The sequence below is a fragment of the Pagrus major genome, chromosome 20 (assembly GCF_040436345.1).
Source record: "Pagrus major chromosome 20, Pma_NU_1.0".
NCBI lineage: Eukaryota > Metazoa > Chordata > Actinopteri > Spariformes > Sparidae > Pagrus > Pagrus major.
Genome location: NC_133234.1, coordinates 18,702,324 through 18,726,025, shown reverse-complemented (window position 1 = coordinate 18,726,025; position 23,702 = coordinate 18,702,324). Strand labels below are relative to the sequence as shown.

General features: G+C 39.6%; 1 protein-coding gene across 2 annotated transcripts; it reads left to right on the top strand.

Moving 5' to 3' along the window:
- The first annotated feature begins 3,309 nt into the window (after window positions 1–3,309).
- On the top strand, window positions 3,310–22,004 carry LOC141015728 (uncharacterized). 2 transcript variants are annotated; one of them, XM_073489896.1, is made up of 7 exons: window positions 3,310–3,427; window positions 3,848–3,978; window positions 4,789–4,889; window positions 5,360–5,508; window positions 6,338–6,566; window positions 6,940–7,160; window positions 19,364–22,004. In XM_073489896.1, exons 2-7 carry the CDS (start codon window positions 3,860–3,862, stop codon window positions 19,529–19,531), a joined length of 987 nt encoding a protein of 328 aa, XP_073345997.1. In that variant the 5' UTR covers window positions 3,310–3,427; window positions 3,848–3,859; the 3' UTR covers window positions 19,532–22,004. The 2 variants fall into 2 exon arrangements, with proteins under 2 accessions (XP_073345997.1, XP_073345998.1); XM_073489897.1 differs by lacking the exon at window positions 19,364–22,004 and adding an exon at window positions 18,241–18,364 and having other exon boundaries at window positions 3,339–3,427.
- Window positions 22,005–23,702: the final 1,698 nt, after the last annotated feature.

Genomic DNA, 23,702 nt, shown 5'->3' with positions numbered 1-23,702 from the left:
GGACCTGAAGAGGGCCTGTGTATCAGTCCACGACAAAAGGCCGAAGACAACAACATGGGTCTTACAGAAGCCATATGTATAATGATACCAAAATAAGCTGTAGCTAATTCCTCTGTAAACACTCACCAAGATAGAGACTAATGTTATCAGTCAATGTTTCTGCAAACCACAGATGCGTCCAAGTTTGTATATGGCATAGGGTGTTTATCATGCCATTACCTGTTCAAATTAGGCCTACATGTGTTCGAGTCAGTTTTTTCAGCATTTTTAACTGTGAAACCACTGGATATTTTTGCGGAGAAGTCAGGACAATTTCCAGCCCTGTTTGCGGTGACCAAAACCAGATATTTTTAATGGGAGGTCAGGCTATCTTCAGCCGTGTTTGAGGTGACAAAACCAGATGTTTTTAAAGAGACCTCGAGACATTTCCAGCCGTGTTTGTGGTGACAAAATCAGGTGTTTTTAAGAAGAACTGGGGACATTTCCAGCTGTGTTTGTGGTGTCAAACCTGGGTGTTTTAAAGAAGATCTCAAGATATTTCCAGCTGTATTTGTTGTGACAAAATCAGGTGTTTTTAAGAAGAACTGGGGACATTTCCAGCTGTTTTTGTGGAGACCAAAACTGGATATATTTAACAGGAAGTTGGACTATCTCCAGCTGTGTTTGTGGCAAACAAAACCAGGTGTTGTAAGCCATAGCATGATGTTTTCTGAACCATAACCAAGTGGGTTTTGTGCCTAAACCTAACCAGAGCATAAGCAAAGCGAGAGAGAGTCACAAGAGAGAAATAAAAATCGGAGCCTTTACAAACGTAAAGTTGGCTGTGAAATACTTCTTTCTGAGTATATAGTGAGCCTAATGCCTAAAAGAGCATCATATATAGTCAGGATAAAGTTTTATGCGAGACAAACATGCACTCATGACACCACAAACTCCTCCTCGGTGGACAGTCAGAGATGAGACAGATTATGAATTCGATATTAACTCCGACCGAAAAGGCCAAACTAGGAGCACGAAGCACATTTAATATATAAACGTGGCTGCACACACACACGAGTCATTTGCAAGTTCCAATACAAGATGATTATATGTGTTGATACGTCAAGGCAAGAGATGGAAATGATTGGGAATGTATCACGAGGCGGTGATTGTAGACAATATTAAACTCCACAAAGAAGCTTTTGTTCTCGAATTCCTGCGGCAGTTCAGCCAGTATTGCCTCTGCTTTAATTTAATATCTATTTATTTTACTCCATTGTATGGGTTTTATTGAGGTTGCGCCTGCTTTATCGCCCCGATCTGAACCAGAAGTGAAGGTCAGGAGAGGCAGAGTGCCTCTGTTTATTGGCTTCCATTGAGCCCATATGAGCTGATTTGGCTATCTGTTCTTGATATTAAGTTCTTTCACAGTATTTTGGGCTATCCGGATATTGTTTATCACCACATTGAGATATTCACTGTGTATTTACTGCTGAATTAAATATTCTTCATCACTTTTGTAATATCCTCTCTGTAGGCTCATGCAGGATGTGAGAATCCTGTTGAATTCTTAGAAGACTATCTACAAGTTCAGGGGGGGAAAAACACAATATATATTAAATCAGTGCCCTTCCATAGGCTGTGAAATGTAAAATTGTATTATTTTCAGCCAACTGTTGGATAAACCTCTCTACATTCTGGTGATTAGTTTGCTCTCTTTTATTCAGGGTTCACCTCTAATTATGAATAATAATATTAATCATAATTATATGCCTTAATTCATCTTGCAATGATGAATTAAATCAGATGTTGTATATATATAACTATAACTCAATGCTGTGCCAACTATATAGCTCTCTGAATTATTCCATATTTGTCTTTTAAGGCCAAACTAAAAAATATTAATACCATCAGTTATCTAGTTTTCAGTCCTGGTTGTTTGTGTAGGGACATATTGATCAGATACAGTATGTAGGTCTTGACACAGGACCAAGAATATAGTAGTCCAATATAGTAGTCCATTATTAAAGACTGCAGTATTTTTAAAAGATTTTGTGAAATATTTTAAGTTCAACGACGATTTGCATCAGAAATCCAAAAGGGACCGTCTCCATTATCTCTGAATCTGAACAGAGTAGCTAATTCTTGCTAAAATGTGTTGGATCACAATGAATTCCACTTGCTTGCTGATATATCCTACATTTACTTGAGAGAATATGTTGACATTTTGGGAGATTTTCTCTTCATGTATGTAGCTTTGTAGTTTTGATTCCATTATTCGGACAGCTGTAGTTCCTAAGTCACTTTTCAGACTAATGCTTAACACAGCACTATAGTCATGGAGTCTGCAACAACCGGGCGGTCTGAAAAAAATCATGAACAAAACATGAAAACTCATTTCCTGCCATTCTAAAATACTTAAAAATGCACGAACACATGAACAAATGAAATATTCTTGACCATGGACAGTTGTTGTAGCTGTTTTGTAGCTTTTGATCACATCACATGATCTTCATCAACACTTGTAGATGTTCAGTGGCAACTGAAATGCTGATGAAGATCATGTTATATGACCAAAAGCTTCTTTCCTCAGCTGGAGATACAAGGTTTTCAACAGACAGCAGGACTAAACTCCACCGAGTATTTTTGATACTTGAGTAAATTATACTGCAGATATGTGTTTCAGTGTGAGAGTCAATAAGTTAGTCAAATATTACTTTGGTAATGTAAAAGTACTTGAGTGATAGTCTAGTATATCAAATGTAGGTATGAAAAGTAATTTTTTGGCAATAAATGCACTTAAGTATCAAAAGTACAAGTAAAAGTGAATTACACACACACACACACACACACACACACACACACATATAGAGAAAAGTAGCTATATTTGCCACAAAAATGTATAAAATACAAAAGTAGTGAAAGTAGCAAAAAAAAATAGAAATAGTAAAGTAAAGTACAAGTACTTTAAAATTGTACTTAAGTAGGCCAACAGTACTTGAATAAATATACGTTACATCCCATCACTGTCTATGTACTTCTACTACTTTGTACTACACCGGCTGTCAGACAGCCTCTCAGTCCAAAGCAGCATCACGTGGAAATAACAGGAATAGTTCCCTGAACGCATCATGAAAAACAAACACTGCAGGACCATGTGACGTGTGGCGACGTCACGTCTCCCGTGGGTGAAACATGATGCTGCGGGAGGTGCACGTGGTCTGTTGTTTACTTCTTCCAGGAACATTGGAGGAGCTGCTGGAGGGGGGAGGAGGAGGAGGAGGAGGAGGAGGGGGGAGATTGTGAAACAGTGTTCCTGGATAGAGTTTCATTGCTCAGCATTTGAAGAGACGTGCAGACTGACATTAACGCGGGGAAAATGTCACGCTGCTGAATCCCCCTCATTTCTCCTCCTGAAGGGCTCTTTGAACAGCGTCAGACCTCCACAGTATGTATTGTTTTGTCCTGTTCTGGTGCTGCTGGTTCGGCTGCAGCGTTGTCTTTGCTCTTTGTTCTCTTCACAGGCGCCTCAAGTTCAGGATCAAGCGTTCAAGTGGCGTCAACAAACCTGTAAAGCCTGAGTGTAGCAGTGAACACGCTGTCTGGATGCCTTGAGAGCTTAGCAACTACACTGAAGAAATGCAATGAGTGTTTTTAAATGGAGAAAAACAACATGCTTCATATATTTGAAACACTTTCTTTGGCATCATTTTGATAGCAACTGAGGAAAAACAAACATTGGGAAGTTAGTTTCTAGTTTCTAGACAAATGACATCCATTCATTATTTTTACTGTGTATGTTGTCTCTTAACCAAAGGGCCTTAGTCGTTAATCGGTTTATTTTTATTTAATTTTTTTTACTTTTCAGATTAAAACTAGAATGCCTCAGCTTGGAAGCCTTCTCACCCAGTTTCATCTCAGCTCCAAAACCTCAGAAAGTGCTCCAGGCCAGAGCACACCTCAGACACCAACACTCCCTGAGTTTGTACAACATGTCAGGTAAGTTTTGTGTAAAGTTAAAACCACATTTGTCAGTGTTTTTATAATGAACCCACAGAGCATCCTTGCAAAACTCTGCAGTTCCTCACAGCTCTAGATGGAGAGTTTTGGCGTCTTTCAGCTCCTTGTTTTGATTGAAAGGCAGCAATTTTTCATTTTCTCATCAAAAAGCTGTAATAAACCTGCTGTTTGCTGCCTGCCCAGCACCAAACATCAGCCAGACAAAGTTAGCAACGCAGTGGATCATTTGGCAGTTTTAGCAGCTAGGGGCCAGATATTTCCCTCAGGGGTTGGTGGAGACTAGGGAACCAGGGCAATGCTAACTTCCTGGTTAGCCTACAAAAATAAGTCATCTCTACACTACTCTAGATGTCGATGCTGTGTTTGCAACTTGATCCACTGCCCCTAAGCGGACAAAATAAAATACAACCCCAATTACAAAGAAGAGACACTGTGTAAAACGTAGATAATAACAGAATGTAGACATTTGCAAAGGGGCTGTGTTCCATGACCATGTAGTCATGATAGTCTTTCATACAGTCATGTGTTCAACAAAGTGGTGAACCTCGCCTCCTCCTTGCTCCACGAAAATGAATGAATTTGATGAGGTAACACATTAAATACATTGTCTTTGAACTGTTGTCAAAAAGAATGAGTAAATTATCAATTATTCTGTTTTATTTATGTTTTACGCAGCGACACAACCTTTTTAAAATCAGGGTTGTAAATGAATGCAGATTTAACTTTTAGTTAAGTGTTCTGTTGTAGAAAATCTGACCTAATATATTATTATACATACTTTCATTGTAGGAAACTCACGGGGCTGAGAAAGGACGATGTCTACTGCAATCTGCGTATCCCTGACCAGCGTGAGACCTTCAAAGATGACATCAACGTCGTTATCCTCACAGGTTGGTTCATCGCCTTTTTAATTTAGCGCAGTCTTCTTCCTGGTGCCTACATTACCCACAATGCAACTTAGCCAGTGACATCACTGGAGGCAATTTATTGGATTACATTCAGCTTCTTCTGGAGCCACAAAAGGCTTTATACAACTTCTTTCACACATGCAGTTTTACTCCCCGAGACCTTTAAACACACTTTGATGTGTAAAATTAGTGGAGTTTCCCTTTAATTGTATTATTTACACCTGTGGTTTTCTATCTATCCTTATATATTGAGATATTGTTGTAGAATGTCACTAAATGTGAGTTGTTGAGGTTAATTCCCATCCAGATATTTAATCTATAAATAAGTTCTCAAATGAATCTCTAGAAAATGTCTGGAAGATTACATTATATCCACTGTACTACTACTGTATATCAACTGTTCTGAGTCTGTAAATCTGTAATCACTTTGATGTTTCTCTCTTTGTACTCAGGCCAGGGGATCTTCTGCATGGACGTAAAACCCTGGAGAGGCACAGTGTCCGCTCACAACCAAAACTGGCATGTGCAAGTGAAAGAAGAGGACCAAAACTTTACCAACACCTGCATTGAGCAGACTGAAGATCCCCTCAAAGCTATCACGGTAAAAAAAAGACACATTTAGCTGCAATGTTGAAATGCCATCATGAAAACCCAAATGTCAAACTGTCTGGCACACTCGTGTCCAAGGTCTAATCAATTGTCCGGCACATTGTTTTCATCCAAAACTGCAGGCGGGTTAAGAGATTCTGAGTCACCAAAACAATTTAAATGGAAATTTCAAACACTACAGCGAGGCTTCCTAAACTTCCCAAGTGCTGGCTCTTCATTTGAAAGGCCATAATTATGCTCACATGGGGAGGGGGGGGCGAAAGCAGGCAGGTGCCTAAACACAGCTGTCACCTTATGTGCCTGGGTCTGTTCCGAGTCATTCATTTCCATCTCTATAGACGTTGGACTGGGAGCTTGACAGAAGAGATGGTAAACACACACTGCATTATTTGGATAGTTCTGCTTGAATTGGACGTATTAACTTCATTAAACTACACAAAGAAGACACAGCTCGACCGACTGTGCCAATTAAGAGTTGTATAATTTCTTAAAATGGCTCCTTTTGTTCACTGAAACACTGGATACTCAGGCATCCTGTGTGAAATCTCTCTTTTCGGAGTAAATAAACTCTCAGGCTCGATTTGACTAATGCTGAATCAATTAATCAGTTAACGATTTGTCAATCAAAAGGACATTAATGAACAATCATTCTGAAAATCAAACAACAACATCAAATCTAAGCAGACATTCAACACCAGCTGTAGTAGAGATTGGTACCCAGCACTGTCCATTTTAACTGTATCCTCACATCTAACTGTGAGATGACTCAATAATAAAAAAAAACAACTATTTGGCTGCATCCCTTCATTCTTCTCCTCCAGACCAAGACAGCTAACTTATGTGGCCACTTGAAGAGGAGCGGAGTGTCCGTGCGCCAAAGCCTCTTCTTCCCCAGGGTCGTCTTCCTCTCTCCAGACTGCGAGCTGGACGAGGAGCTGAGGAAGAGGAGGGAGCTGGTCTCCCACAGCCAGATAGACGCCTTCCTCCGATCTTTCAGGGAGGGCTACGTGGCCTGGATATCAGATGCCCTGACTCCCTCCTGGCTCTCCGGTGAGTGGGACCTTTACATATATACATCAGCGTTTGAGGGTTTTAGTACAGTATACAAACCTTCTTATATTTATCTTTTGATAAAAATCAAAATTTTTATGTCCTCAGTGTTGTGTCAATTGTTCCCTGTGGTATCAAATATCATTATTTTTAAGGTATTTTATCAAAGTCTGAAATTGCAGAAATGGCAGAGTTAACTCTTAGTAAAGAGACTCAAGCTGTAAATGCCCCCAAATACTCAAAAAATGATAATCTTATGGAACTTGAAGGTTTTTTCACTTTTAGCACTCAACAACAGGACTTAAAATGAATCCCTCCATATAATATGATTAAATTGAGCATGCTTCTGACAGGAAGTTTTTTTGTCCTGCAGGTCATCTGTCCTACAAGCAGATGGAGTCAGTGCGGGAGGTCCTGAGGAGGGTGGGAACGTGGGATCTGCTGCGACTGCACTGTGGCGAGCAGCTGAAAGGAGACTACCACGGCTGCCAGTACATCGCTCTGAACCGACAGGAGACGGACACGCTCGAGTTCTCCAGAGTCAAGACCCTGTCAACCGATTCGCTGTGGGCCCTGCTGGGTCACGCTCCTCAGGTCAGTCCACTGCACTGGCCACCGGCTCTGATGAGCCACCAGGATGAGGGGTTCTGTCTGTAAATGAGGGGGTGAATAAACCAGAAGACCAGCAGGTGGCAGTAGTACTTTATAACTGTATCACTTAGTTTACAGTCGTTCCCCTCTTGTTCTGGGAACTGGAAAAACACAGGTTTGGTTTAGACTGACTGCAGAGCATGACAGCAATTTTACAGCTATTCCAAAACAATTAGGGGCAATTTTTTAATGAATAAATGTCAGGATATTACTGTACAACCATTAGATCAAGCGATTACAGTACAATTTTGGCATTCAGTTGAAGAAAATGCCATGTTTTAGTGTTTGTCACCACAAAAAAGAGCCCATTTGAAATTATTAAGCTAAGGAAAACTAATTACAGATTGTATTTATTTAGGAATTCAATAATTATACTTTTATTGTCCTTTTCCCCCAAATAATCTTTATTTCACAATGTAGAAAAACCACCACAGAGCTTATTTTTTAAAACCTGTTAGGCTACCGGCACTCTTATGTGCTCTTCCAGATCATTTCCATGAACACCCCAAGTGTTAATTACTGCCTTAACTCCTCATTTTTTCATTGAGGTAAGTAATTCTGTCTGGCTGTGAGGTGCTCGTTAGCTCACTCGATTAAACAGGGCAATTGCACAGTCTAAAAAGCCTCATTTGAGCTTATTCACGTTTTCAAATTGGTCGATGTTTTAGATTATAAGTGTTTATTTTATTCCAATGTAATGAATGGATTCGGCTAATTAGTTAAATGTCTTCTCTTTAGGTGGCACGGAAGGAAATCTATTATTTACACCCAATGAAGTTGTTTTTGTTGACATTTCAACCTAAATTTGTAAATGTAAATGTTAGACAGACAAAGGTCAGAGCTCTTAAGGTCCAGCGAGTATACGACCCCCGGTCAGCATCCATTACAGGTTTCACACCCAAACACTCTGGGCTTTCCTTACAGTCTCCACTCAGGCTTTACTTCACCCACCCCCCACCCCAACATCCAGACTGTATGTGCTCTCTCCTCTCGCCTCCAGCTGCTGTGTATTTGATACATGACCCAACAATCATTAGACAGTCTCCAGCGGGCCCTTTTCTGGCCCGAGGGGACACACACGGCGACAACAAAATATATTATTTTCAAAGAAATATTTGTAAATGGAGGCAGGGTGAGGCGAACCTCCTCCAAAACACTTTAAGTGTTTAACAGTTTGGTTTGCGAACCTTTCTGACCATTTTCAGGGGTTTGATTTTTAGAAATAGCTTTTATATGTTTTCCAATATCAGATTCCAAGTGTTGAGGTGCAAAGAAACGCCAAGAAAGAAAGATTTTGTGATGGAGAATTTTAAGATTTTGCTCTTTTGGACTCCATGTCTGTCTTAAAAAACAAAAAAAAAAAAGATCTTTGCTCGTGTGCAGCAGCTGCGAGGGGAAGCTCGGGGGGTGGCACAGAAACTTGATAGCTCCCCCAGGCGTATTTTCAGAGCCCAGAAATGATGCATGCGTTTGATTTGTTACTTGTAAACACACAGAGGGCAGAAGATGTGCGATATGAGCCGCGGCCTCGCTCTTCCAGGCATCTGTTTGGTTGTGAGAGGTGGCACCAGATGCATCCACAAAAGCCACCGCGGAGGCACTAGGTGTGTTTTCTGTGGGCTCGTTCAATTACTCTCCGCAGAATGGGATGTCTGCATGTCCCCAAAGTGGAGAATGATTGAGTGGAGTGGCTGTAATTTATTAATTATGGTCTATATTCTTAGACCACGGTTCTGGCTTCATTCAATTTGTATGGATTGAGAGGTAATTACAGTGTGTGTGTGCATGTGAGTGTGTGTATGTGTGTGTGTGCGTGTATTGGGGAGAGGGAGAAAGAGCCAAAGATCTATTCATGTCATGATTTCAAGTGCAGGTTACTTATGTTGTTCATCTTTATGTCGTCTCCTATTCTGAAATGTGACTGTTTCACGAGGTCTTTGTACCAGTTTATATAATGAGGATTATTCAGGAGGAGCAGAAATGGAGTCTCCTTACTCACATTCAGCATATAGAGTGTCTGCTAATTGCATAGCTGAGAAAGAACAATTGAGTTCCTCCGACCGTAACTTGACTACACCAGCCTGTCAGCTGATTAATACAAGCAAAGCCACCAAGGCAAGAAGCCGCTAATTCACCGACAACATCCCCGGCTGACAAATAATCGGACCTCGGTTACCGGAGTTACATCTTCGTCTCTCTGACAGGATTCCGCACAGATGCAGCTTGTTAATTCAACTCCACGCTGACATTCCTCTCTGTTTGGCCATCTCCCAGGCTGCACGCGTCACAGGCCCGTAATGGACAGGCTGGTGCGCCTGGTGCTTAGCACAGAAAAGACGGAGAGGGGAGACATCAAGCGCTTTGTGGTGATAATGAATGGAGGCACACAAAAGGCCAGGAGCTGGCCATTTACAAAGCCTGCAAACTCTGCTGTCTAAATAGATGATATTGGCAGCCGCTGTGGCTTTTTGGTCTCTTTTTATGTGGAGACAAAAAGGATTCAGCCATTTAAAGAAAATATTAACAGTAGCCAACACTATTAATTATCAATCATCTATAATAGAGTAGAATCTTATGCTGTGTAACATTTAATTTGCTGTTCATGTAGAACAAAAAATTTTGATTAATTGCAACCAAATTAAATCTTATGCTCAGAAGAAGTCAAAGTAATCCTGCGAAAATTTGATTGCATGCTGATTTTAGGATAATGCTACAGAAGTAGGATCGGTTTAAATGGCTATGAATTAGATTTTGTACAATTCATCCGTGCAAGAAAACGTAATATTCTCTGAGAGGGTTTGGGTATTCTGCAAAGAAACCGTGATGATCAGGAGCTGCAACATTCACTCGTTTAATAGATCACAAAAATTTCAAACATGTATTAGTTTGAGCTTTTTAAATGTGAGGATTTGCTGCTTTTCTTTGACCAAGACTCTCTAAGAGGTAATTTGAAGATGTCACTTTAGGCTCTGGGAAATTGAACTTTTCACTATTTTTGGACATTTTATAGACTAAATGATCAATAGATTGAAGCTCCAATTGGTAAGATGTTTTGTTTTTTCAGTCTCATTCCAAATTCGTCAAATACTGACGTTTTCGGATGGCTTTAATCATTAAAAAGTAAGTGGCAGATTAATCGATAGTGAAAATAATCACAGCCCTAGGGGTAGTCCATGGCTTGTGAATAGAAGTTTTTTTGCCCTCATAAATCAACAGAAGTGTGTACTTTCAGTTACCAGACACAAACCAAGAAAAGGTTACTTAACAAAGTTGTTTCATGGAAAGTACCCAACTAAACTTGTTGGAAGAATGATTTCTGTACAAAAGTTTCCTGAAGAATTTCCCAGAAAGAAAGATCTATTAGCTGCACAGCGTTTTCAACAAAAAATGAAAATTGTGGGGAAAATTACCAGGATGTTCAGATTTCTGTAATTGCAGCATCGCTCTCGAAAGGAAACTGGAATTGGAAATAATTTGCACCCGAGTGTGTGTAGGAAGCTACAGAGGAAAGCTAACCATGCAATTACACATGAGAAGAGTGCTGCAGAATCACAAGTGTCTGTAATGAACTAGTGAAGACACCAGCACTTATACAGTGGAAGGCAATGATAAAAGCTGCCTTGTAATAGCGTGTGATTAAACTTGGTAAAAATCTATTTTTTCACTCGAGCACTAAGCCACTGTGAAGAGTCCCGTGGAGAGATTCTGCATCTGTCAGTTTGAAGATGACTCAATGTGTTTCCTCCAAATTCATCACCCAGCATGCAGTACCAGTCATTTTAAAGGGCTCTTCAGGCGCTCTTTTGTTAATTTAGTTAAACATCAACCGGTAGAGTTCATGTTTTACACAGTCCTACTTAACACAGGTGGAGATTGAGTTTCAGTAAATTTGAATACATGTTTAAAATAAAACTCCAAGCCATTAATATTCATTAGGAAATAATTTATTTGAAGGTGGGATGAGCTGCAGTTGTGCAAGACACACAGTAGGTAATACTAACTGAGATACTGAGCATAAATATTGTATGTTTCAAGGATGTCGCAATGTACTGATAATATGGTGTTAATAATGCAGCACAGATGTTAGGTCTTGTGGATCTTTTGTTTAGTAGTTGTTACCTTTTAACTATTCATTATGTGAAATGTAAGTTAGGGTTACAGACTCTCTCAGACTACCTACACTTTGCCAAAACGAAGAGACAAAACACACATTAAACAAAGCTGAAGATGAATTTGATAGCACTCTTTTCAAATTTCAAGTTTTACAATAATATCATTATTGCGAGTTTGTTTGGCCACAATAACCACGTATTGAAAATCTGATTATCGTGACAGCCTTCGTGTGTTCATGCTGTTATATTGTATACTGCCTGCATTATATCAACAGACAAAAAATAGCTTATATCATGATATTTAATAAGAATATGTTTATGTTAGTGCACTGTATATCAAAATATCACAATTATATGGAAAAAAATCACATGTAAAATAATGAATTTGATATAAATTAAGTTTAGCTGTGAAGCTTCACATCACACGAATGTGCAAAATAACCTTTAAAATGTAATTTTATCAGTTTTTATTGCTTCTTGTCAATTTTAATTACAGAATTTTGCTTAACATTAACAATATATGTTTAGCTGAAACGATCGAAACATAAGTCGATTGACAGGAATTGAATCAACAACTCGATTTTTGGAGCCGATACTGATGAGAAAAAAATTCAGATATCATTATAGCGGCCGATATTCACGGGAATTTAATAATTATACATAATCCCAAGGATCTTTTTCTGCATTATTATCCTTCAAAAGATCGTTTCACATCGGCGCATATTGGGCAACATGTACACCAAATACTGATATATCTGTAATAGGCCAACATCGGCCGATAATATCAGCCAGCAGATGTATCAGGAATCATTTTTTCATCATTTTTCAAGCAAAAAGCAGCCTCTGGCTCCAACTTGTCAAACATGAGGATTAGATGCTTTGTTTGTTAATCTTCATAATAAACATCATTAATTAATGCTAAATTTATAAATATTTAAAAGTTAGTTAAGAGATATTTCACTGTGAACACGCATAAGATGCTTTATAAACCATTTATTAAGCAATTGTAAAGGTTTACAAACATCAGTTGCAACTTTATAATGGCCATCCAGATAATGTTGATAGATGAACTATACAGTATTTAATAAAAAAAGTGCAACCCTAACCCTTATTTAACATTTATGAAGTATTATAAACATCAGTTGCAGTTTTACAATAAACAGTTGCTTGATACATGGTTTATAAAGCATTTTATTGTTTCTTTACAGTGAGATAACTATTAAGTAGAGTTTAATTAACTCTAAATCAACCATTTCTAATCGATGGTTATTACGAAGAAATGAAGATAGTTCCTCTTCTTTGTCACGTATTACAGTAAAATAAATGTCTGAGTTTTTGATCACTTAAACTGCCATCAGCATTTTTCATTCTTCATTCTTCTGACATTTTATCAAGAACTTGATTAATTAAGAACATAATGGTCAGATTAATCAGTAATGAAATAATCATCAGTTGCAGGAATAATGATATCATCACATTGTTGCGGCTCCACTGAAACTCAATAAATGATAATATTGAATCATACCCAGACTTTTGCAATGACATATTCAGACTTCATACATGATCTTTCCTATCAGTGATTCTCTGACATCATCCAGTTTGGTATCAAATGCTGGATTTAGTATCAAACAGGAACTTTTCTTTGGTCAATGGCCAAGATGTTATTTTTATCTCGGTGAGCTCAGCTATTTGTTTTGGGGATTCAGGATATTACAGTAACCCCCGCAGTATAAAGGTAGTAAGATATGATCAATAGGGACTCATGAATAATGAAGAGGCCGAGTGGAGCGGAGACACTTAATTACAGTTTCAAAAGCCATTCTCGTTAATTGAGGAGAATAAAGGTGGTGAAGAGGACTGAATGGCAACATTAGAATTTTTAATCTGTGACTTTCTCTTTTTAATTATTATACAGCAAAAACCCTCGGCGAACTGCTTAAAAAACAGCTGGTCATTTGCAAGTTCTCACTGTTTTCTCAATGTGATGCATGTCTGTGTTTGACATTATTATCAGAGTTTATTTTGTGTGCTCTCGGTCCATTTCCTCTGACCACCTGTGAGCAGACTATCGTTCTTTTAATGTGAAGCCTAATATGCTGCATATCCAGACAGTGTGTGGGGCCACTGTGTGCAGCAGATCCAGCATATAATTGACAGCCCTGCCATCTGTTACAGTTACGTGAAATTATGGATAAACTAGTTAACAGACACTTTGGCCCATTGTCTGTTGTTTTGATAATCACCCTTAATAACAGACGGCATCAATATGGTCTTTAAACCTGATTTGGGAGTTAATGGAGTCAGATGGGGGCGGTCAGTGTATGCTCTGGGGGGTAATGCTGTTAGAGATGTTTGTAAAGAGCAAATTAAATCAGTCATAGATTGTGCCCTCTCAAGTCAGCCAGACGACCAGACCCATTGAGGAGAAAAAGGAGGGGGGTTCATATTCGAGCCTCTCGCAGAAAATGCACTTATGTGGATGGAAATAAAGTCAGAGCTGGGTGAATGGATGTAAATGGTTATTGCCGAGAGTCTAATGGCTTCCTGTTAGCCGAGGCAGAGATGCAGCTATTCTGAACTTGACCAGTTGTCTTTTCATGCAAGACTTTAGATAAATGTAGTTATGGACGCAGACCGTGATGTCACCAAACCAGAGTTTAGGCATCTTAATGGATGGTTCACATTTGGAGCACGTAGCAGCTGAATTATGATGTTTAATAATGTTGCTACTGGACTGATGCCATTCTAGGGACTCGTTGATTGACAGAAAATGATTCGAAAACAATTTTGATTAATGAGTGAAGTCTTTAATCAAGGAAAAACGTTAAAAGTTTACTGGTTCCACATTGTCAAACATGAGGATTTCCTCTTTTTCTTTGTCTTCTATCACTGTAAAATTAAAAACCTGTTGGTTTTGAGCTCTTGGTCAGTCAAAACAAGCAATTTTAAGAATATCACCATGGGCTCTGGAAAGTTGTGTGTGCGTTTTTCACTATTTTGTAACATTTTCTTGGCTAAACAATTGATCACTTAATAAATAATGAAAGTAATCATTAAGTGCGACCATCATTTTTTCTATCTAAGCAGGCAGAAGATGCAGTTTATCAGCCCATAGTCTTTTACAGTTGTGTATATATATACAGTTAATACATCATGGTTTTTACATTAACATCATACATTTCACTCAACCATCAATCAGTTTAATAACAAAAAAGAATCCACAGATTACAGATTATTTGATCATAAAACAACATCTGTGCATTAATCTGTTGATTATTTTCTTGATTCAAAATGGGGAAAAATGTAAATCAGTGTTTCCCAAACCCAAAGATGACATTCTCAAATGTCTTGTTTTGTCCACAACCGAAAGATATTCAGTTTACTGTCACAGAGGAGTAAAGAAACCAGAAAATATTCATATTTAAGAAGCTGGAATCGGAGAATTTTGACAATATTTTCTTAAAAGAAAAATTAGTCGCTCTACTAATCCTATGGAATTGAAAAAGAAAAGCTATAATCTGTGTTGAATTGCATCAGCGAGAATCTATGACCAACTGATCTATCATCATTGAATCGTTGATAATCAAGTGATTCACACCCAGACTCAACAGGTCGTTAATTTATTCACCCGGTGAGCCAAACCACACAGCGTTTTCCTAATTGCCGCGTTAAATCCAGCCGAGATGACAGCGAACCACTTTTGGTCCGATTCCATCGTGTTTGGCTCGTCGACAAAGACGTTTGGTGCGCCAGAGGTGTGTTACTCAGTGTTCCTCCTCATCTGTGTCTGGTGAGACACGGCGCGGAACAAAGAGCCCGTCGTCTGAAGCTGGTGTGGCGTTACGCTCACTCAGAGTTCACCTGAAACACTGCACCCATGGCTCCAGGTAACAACCCCCGCTGACTGATACCCCACTGGGATTCTTTGACTTTATCGGGGGGAAGAATCTGAACTTTGTGAATGGCAATACACGCAGGTGGTGACACGTCCCTACCCAATTACACAGTTCCTCACATTAGTCACGTTTGTCAGAGCTGTCAGAACTTTAATAATCACTTTTAGACTGAAACAATGAGATGATCTACAATCAGAATGCAAAATGTAATAGTTTTATCAGCAATTTTAGATTTCTGAACGGTAGCTTAACCAAATTGGCTGAGAATCTGTGCCACGAACATCCCAACAGGTAGAAGTTCAGGAAACCAGCGAGACCGCCATCAGCTATTTGGAGAGTGAGCTGTCGTCTTGAGTTAAAGAGGTTAAAAGGTGAACAGTGAACCAGAGGAAGGATTTATGACTATTAGCAGACGGTAAATAAGAAGACGGAGTTTGTCTCGTTGAAATGTGAGGACTGATGTCATTCACAGGACTGCCCTCGACACGGAAAGTGAGAGGCGGATCAGGGGTAGACACCGTTAGGTGAGCTCTCAGCCCTTTGTGTGACACCCAACCTTAGCCCCAAGGGTCCTGTCCTACACACACATATTCAGGCCTGTCTGTGCTTGAATAGTAATGATTCTCGCACACTTGTGGACAATAAACAGTCAAAAGTTATATGTTATCTTTAGTAGCTAATGAAGCTGTTCATCTGCATTCACCCTGCATTTCATCCCATGTGTAGGATGCAGATTGCACTTTGATAGACATTGTTTTTTTAATGTCAGCAGCTCCTTTACAATTTGTTCTGCTACTGTAATGCAGATACAGTATCGTCTTAAGCCTCAGACACTTGCCTCAAGTGGCTGAGAACAGAAGGTAACATGCAGTGACAGTTCCTGTACCTGACACATCACCTCTGCTGAACAACACCTGGCAGGCAGGTTGTCTAGACCACACAGAACTCCCCTCTTTGAGTCTGTGCCAAAGATGGCAGCGTACTTCCTTCCTATGGGGCAATGTAGCAGTTAATACATTTTTTTGGTGGTTCTGATTTCAAATTATTCAGTGTTTAGCTTTTCTGGTTGGTTTACGTTGACGGTTTTATTTTAATGTTTCCAAGTCTGTTTTTCTGTTAATGGCATTTTTTTTTTGGTTCTGAAGCATAGAAGGCAAGAAGATGGTGTAGAAAACAAACCTGAAGCGTTAGTCACAAATCCTCCTACAAGTTTCATTTTTGGAAGCAAATAACTGATTTCCAGACTGCAGTTCTGACTAGAAGTTACTGTAGTTTACACATTTCTGCAAACTGTAACCCATAAGATACAGAGCATGTGGTACAATTGCAACCAAAATAGATGTCATATGCTCATATCGAGTCAAAATAATCCTGCAGAAATTTGATTGCATTGTGCCTTTTGGATGATATTCAGTGGCTATGAATCAAATTTTGCACAATTTATCCACATACAATAACGTTACCGATTTAGGTATTCTTCAAAGAAACCATCAATCAATCAGCAGGATTGTCTACTACTAAGCATATTTCGATGAGGACTCGTTAAAAACTTTTTTCATTTTTGTGATCCACACTGTTCCTGTCCCGTGGGAAATCAAAGGTGAACGTTGAATTATTATTTGAATCCAGACCATGATCTTGTCCTAAACCTAACCAAGTAGTTAAAATGAATGAAAATAATCTGAATATTAAATCAATTATGAAAATAATCACTAGTAGCACCCCTAATCTGGATTAAGATGCAGATTTCTGTACGTTTTCTGTCATTAGAATAACATTGAGTGCAATTTTGCAGCCTTGATGGAGGTAAATGCTCTTTGGAAGCTTTCCCACACAGGCAGTATGTGTGTTTCACAGCCTCTAGTGCTGCAAGTGAATAGTTTTTCTACTCCTGTCCTCCAGTATTGTGTCTGTGCCTCTGCAGCTCCACAAAGATGGAAATACTCAACTTTGGTTCCATCAAATTAGTTAATTGCTGATTACCAACAATTACATTTGGCTGTGATTTGTTAGAATAATTCCTCTCTGAAGTCTTTGTGTTGGTTTATTTTGCCTCTCTGCCACCAGCTGTCATGAAGCTACTTTTTCATGCATCCCAAATTAATAGACACTCACTCGTTCTGAAGTGTCTGATGCTATTGTAATACAAGCCATGTGGCATTCGGCCAAGGCTGCAATATAAGACACAATTGTTGCGTTTTTCCCTCTCTTTCTCCCTGTTTTAATGCACAGTAATAAGTAAGTAAATGGTGGAAAGATGCGTGTCTGAAATCGCGGGGGCCTTTGTTGCAGATAATTAGGTTAGCGGCAAGAGTGTGCAGGTGTTGAGGGTGTGCTGCGCGCCCGTGTTGTGTTATCGACTTGCTCATTTTCGTAGGCTGTCAGGGGTGTCGCACTTCCCATCAGCCCCAAAGCTCACCAACCTCTTCACTATTAAAATGATCACTTTCAATAGCAGACAAAGGAAAGAGGGAACATATCTAGTGCAGGGTATTTTCCCCACCTCTAATGCTTATCTGCCTTTTGATGTCGGCGTAATAAAAGGCCTATTGGGCTTCCACAATGACCTGCAAAATGGACAAGGGCCGATATACTGGGCTCTGACTGTCGCTACCATTAACTAAAAGGCCCAGACATTATGGAGAGCCGGGGATGAAAGAACACGGGAAAAAAAAATAATAATTGAAAAATTGCCTAATGCTAAAGTGAAAGAAAATGGAACTGTGAAAAGGCACTGTAATATTCTGTTATCCCCTGTAAATGCAGCCAAACAAGAGATGCAGCCAGGCATTCTTTTTGAAATGGATGTGGTTCAATTACCTGCATGTCTAAATCTAGTTAAGGCTTCCATTGTCGAGCTCAAACATAACAGGCAGTTTTGATGTAGTGTTAAAGCGTATTATGCCCTACAACCTACATAAAATCAAGAGAGGTATGACTCCATTCAAGATGTGGAGGGGAATTAAAAGAGCTCACAGTGAAAACAAGGTTAATTTAATATTTATTCTGTTTCAGACTGCCGTTTGGATCACTGCTCCGAAAGAGTGCCACAATATTTCTCTGGAAAAAATTGGCAGTATTTTATTTTTTTATTTATTTTGTATTTTTTTGAAGAGCATTTCAGTGGATGACTAATTGCTTCCTGCAACTGATTCGTTTTACCATGCAGAGAACTGGAATGGACCCTCAAGTACGCATTTGTGAAAGAGTTAGTTGATTAAACAATCAGAAAATCTTTCATGGTCTGAGTCATTCTTCTTGCAAAAATGCCAGTTGAACAGATAGAGACCAGAGTAAACAGGGTACTGCCGAGTATCTAAAAATGTCTAAAAATTTTAAGTATAATTACTTTCTTGTGCTGGTGCTGGTGATGGGCTGTTTCGAGGCATGCAGGACAACTAGGTTACACCCATAGACTGGGCTCACCACATGTATGTGTAATGTAATCTTTTGTTAAAACAGATTTCGTAAAATTTGGATTGAAAAAGTATTGTTCAGGAACTGGTATCGAAGTCAAGGTATCAGTAACGATACTCAGTCTTACTTACATCTGAAAGATTGATGTTTTCGCCTAGTTTCCTCAAGGACGACATTTCAATGTGAAGTTCAGGCTACAAATAGAAATATTTGTCTTTCTCCTTAGGAAGCCACAAAACGTGTTGGTCTAACAAAAAGGTTGTTCTTTACTACAAATGTTGATAAAGTTTTGTCTTCTTTAGACTTTTCCCCACTGCATGCACCTTGGAAGTAGGCGAAGTTGTGCCAGAAACCTCGACTCTGCTTCAACAAATAGAAATATGTCAAGAATCAATGGTAACCAAGATGTGATGAAAAGTTAAGTTTGACATAAATGTTGATTTTACTCATTATCAAACCCGCTTCCTCCTCCATCGAGCCAGAATCAATAGGTTTATACTCTCCAGTCTACAAGCCCACAGACTGAGCAACAGCTTGTACATGTAGAGGTCAAAAGTGAAAGCCATGAATGTCTGCTTATCTCCAGCCGGAGGTCAGGAGGTCTCGGTCAGGGTCGTGACCTCAACAATATCCAAGAACAGCACCATGTTTTGAGCCACATAAGGACACTCTCACTTTGTAACCTTAATTATGTGTACTTCCTGTTTACTTCTCTCTGCAGGTCACCGTTAAAATGTACAAGCGTGGGTCTCAGGGCTGGCTGGGTAAATCCCTGAACGCCACCACCACCATCCCCTCCAACACCTCCGTGATGTTCAGGATCAGCGGAGAGGAAGCAGATGCCAAAATCCAAGCAAACACCATTCACAGCATCACACTCAGCATGTGACGGGAAAGCCATCGCGACAAGCATCTTAATCACAAGTATGCAGATGAAAGAAAACTCTTAATTTAGCTCGTAACCTAAGTACATTTTTACCGAGTGCCTTTTACTATGCAGTGTTTGTATTTTGTTATATTGTATCGACACAAGTTCTCAATGTCTTCCAGCGAGCATTTATTATGAAAGAAAGGGAGAAGAAAAGAAAGAAAAGGCCCAGATGCCAATTTCCCTGATTCTCTGCTCCTCAGTGGCAATATTATGTTAATGAAGATGGTTTCAGACAATTAGCCTGATTAACTTTCTCTTGTTTTGAATTTCTAGGGCTGGCCCACACTTTACACTCGCCATTAATTAATCGTTACGCTAGCTGATTGTGTCACATCAGTTCAGCATTGAAGTGTTTAATGTGTTAATTGTGGCGGTTTAAAAGCTGCTGGCCTCCAGCACGACGAGGGGGCCGGGCACGTTACTTCCTCTGCGGGTTTAATGGGCGGTGATATACGGTCTGTTTAGATGGTGTAACTGTAAGGTGCTTTATTAATATGCTCCACCCGCACAGAGGAGATGATAACATATTCAAGAGCGCCCAGGCGTGGCCACCAGCACCATTCATAACTGCGTCTTGAGTCACTTTCCATCAGTTACCAGGCTGACACAGCTGCGCTAACAGCTAGCAATCGTATTTACTGTGCCTGGTAGTGGCCGAAATGAAGTTACTTCCATCAAGATATCAGTGCCTTTAGCTAATGCAATAGAAGGAGCTCTCTGTGTTGATGGTATCTCTTTGCATGGCATCTCTCTACCTGAAACATCATTACACTGTACTCAAGCTCCTCACTTTTTTCAAATGTCTGTTTTACCTGAGGGTCAGATCATTGGTTTACATTGATAGGCGCACATTTTTTAGACTCTGGTAGTTTCAGACAACCCTAATCGGCAGGATAAATGTTGGTATTGTATATTTCTTTACGTTTCACTGTTCGGTTTTAAGATCTGGTTAGATTTAGGCACAAAAAGTACTTGTTTAGGGTTTGGAAAAGATCATGTTTTGGCGTCAAAAATGTTATTATGAAACGCAAAAATGTAACTCGCATGAAGTCGCAATCCTTTGGACTGTCACAGAAAATCCGATCTGAGTCCTTCACAAACAAATCCACAGTCTAGCAGCTTTAAACAACTTAAACAAATCGTCCACAGTGTTGTATAGGCGACCAAGAAAAACGGGGAAGATCTAATTTTTCATGTCGCGTTACAATCTTCTCACATATGGCCAATAAAATGGTGATTAATAAATGTAAATTGCTACTAAGTTTACATAGAGCCCCTTTAACATATCCGTGGTTTGTAGAAAGGTAAAATACCAAAGTTTTATCCTGGAGACCGGGCTGTCTGATCTTGATCATCATTGCTTGAATTTCTAAGTGTTTTGATGAATTTATTATCTTTGCATATTTAAACTTAAGGCGTGTCCTCAGGAACTGTTTTCTCCACAACACTTGACAAACAATATTGACGATATGAGATGATCTGGGATTAAAGGGAAATTACGAATGTAATTTAATGTAATGTAATTCTGGTAACTGAAGGGTGCATGCCGTTTTACTGTAGTTTCATTCTACCTTAATATCAGTATTTGTTTTCATTTTTTTTTTTTAAACTTCAAGCACTTTCAGCATCAAGCCAACTAATGAAGCGTGATTGTTAAAGGGACAATTCACCCCAAAATCAAAAATACATACATATTTTTCCTCTTTCATGTAGTGTTATTTATCCACCTAGATTGTTTTGGTGTGAGTTGTCAAGTTGTGGAGAGATCAGCCGTAGAGATGTCACCTTCTCTTGAATATAATGAAACTATATAACTATAACTAGAGTTTTCTTTTTACCAAACTACACCTGCCAAGCATATCGCCACACAGAAGGACGTGAGCATCTACTCATTACAGCGCGGGATGTAAACATTAATGGTGTCCTCGGCTGAGCTGTAATGTCAGCTAGCAACTCGTCCATGAGTAGATGCACACTTCTTTCTATGATACGGTTGGTGGTACATAGGTAAATAGTTCCTACATGGAACCGCACACAACACAATCTGTGGATTATCATGAGTAATCATGTCGTGATCTCTGGAGAGAGACATTGCTGTATAGTTTTTCAGATGTGTTTCTTTGGTGCTTTGAGCACCACAAGCTGAGTGCCATCTAGTTCCATTATACTTGAAAGAAGGCCGACATCTCTTACGTGCAATATCTCCAAAACTCGGCAACTCAAGCCAAAACAATCTAGATGGATAAACAGCTCTACAGGTAAAAGGAAAAATATGTATTTTGATTCTGGGGTGAACTGTCCCTTTTAATTATAGTCTTTAGTTTATGCATTGATTTAAGCATGGTTGTTTTTCTAGTAATGGTTTCATTGAGTGTTTTTTTGTTCACATGTATTTGTACTCTCTGGTCTCTTAATAAAATGATCTGATGATTTCATGCATCTCATCATTATTTACACAGTTTGGGATTAACATGGCCTCTCTGGGGTGTCTTTCTCCTGCTTGCGTCCTCCAGATCTGCATGGTGCAACTAATCTATAATATTCAAAGTCATTTGTCACCACTGGGTCACAAGGTTTCCTCAAAGCTTCATTTTGGGTGATGGAGGGCATCCATCAACGGCTCACTCTGCCCTTTGAAAGCATGCAGCACGTCTCCAGTGCGGTAAAAGACTGGATATTAGGAATGGATGACTGGCCACAGGGACAATGCGAGCTCTGTTGGGCGGCCTGGTGGCGAGAGGGAGGGGAAGCCGAGCGGAAATGGACATGGAGATCAGACCAGAACATAGTGTGACAAGGTAACAAGGTAAACTGATCCAGGCTGCAATTCCTCTGGAAACTGAATCAATGAGGGTTCTGTTAAAATGGTAGTCCTCCCGGATATCGAGTTATGGTGAATCTATAACACAATAGAATCAGCTCGAAATATGTAGTTTTCCTTTGTGGTAAACATGTGTGTCATGCAACCATCTATGTTTTGACATGTAGGAAGACTTGGTGACCTGGTCCTACAGGAGGTGAAGAACTGAAAGACTTGACCCTTCATTGAGACAACCATGGTTCCAACTTTGACCTCAGCCCTCAGGTTCTCAGGTCAGGTGACTGGTTTGACCTTTCCTTTGTCCAGGACTTGGAACTGTAGCTGTCTCAGCTGCAGCTTTTCAGTTGGAAATCCTGCACCACAGAGCTGTATTCATAAGGGTCAGCACTCGAGGACATTCACCTGCCTGATGCAGCTTGACAGCCGAATGAACAAACTCGACAAACAGTTAGGTGCACCCCCCATCTTTTGTGAGTTTGCTGCTTCGGCTTGACGGGCTCAAAGGTTCTGACCAGGCGCAGGTCAACACACTCTTTTTAACTGTAATATTTTCTGAGATGCAGCCTGTTTCGTCTGTAAAGGGCCCTAGAGATTAGATTGTGTTGTACTGAGAGTGTAACCCCAGGGGAAAGCTGTGTTTACTGTGAGTGGGGAATGACTCTTGGCTGTGATTGCGCCCCCACATGAACATAACGTGATCACCAGAAACTCTCAGCGCATTAATATTCAGCAGTAACCAAATTTGCATTTTACCTGGCATCTCTGTAAACCTTCAGTTTTACATAAGCATGTCTCCTAAATAAAACTTTATTGAAGCTCACCCAAATTGTTTTTAAAAAGCTAATTTTCTCAGTGAACCCTGGTATCTAGCAATGCAGATGTCTTTGGGCTTATCTGTGCTGGTTTTCAAGATCCACCTTTGAGATTTATTGCCTCAATTTAATAGAGGGGAATAGATTTTTTTATAGAATTGATAAAATGCAGTTAATTTAAACAAGAATAAAAATCAACAGCCATGCTAGCAGCTCTTCTGTATTGAGGCACAGGTGGTTCTCGCGAAATGCAAATGTCAGTATGCTTACCAAATAAGTTTAGCAAATTAGCACGCAAACATTTGTGAATTAGCATTAACACAAATGACAACTGAGGCTCATGGGAATGTCATTAGTTTTGCACGTATTTGGACATGAATCAAAGTATTGGACCGCCCTACTTTGCTTGCCCGTTAAGTAATGCGCATGTGCAACTCTCACCAAAGATTGAAGAGAGGTGAGATGTTTCCCTCTGTAGCTAAAACGGCATGTTCAA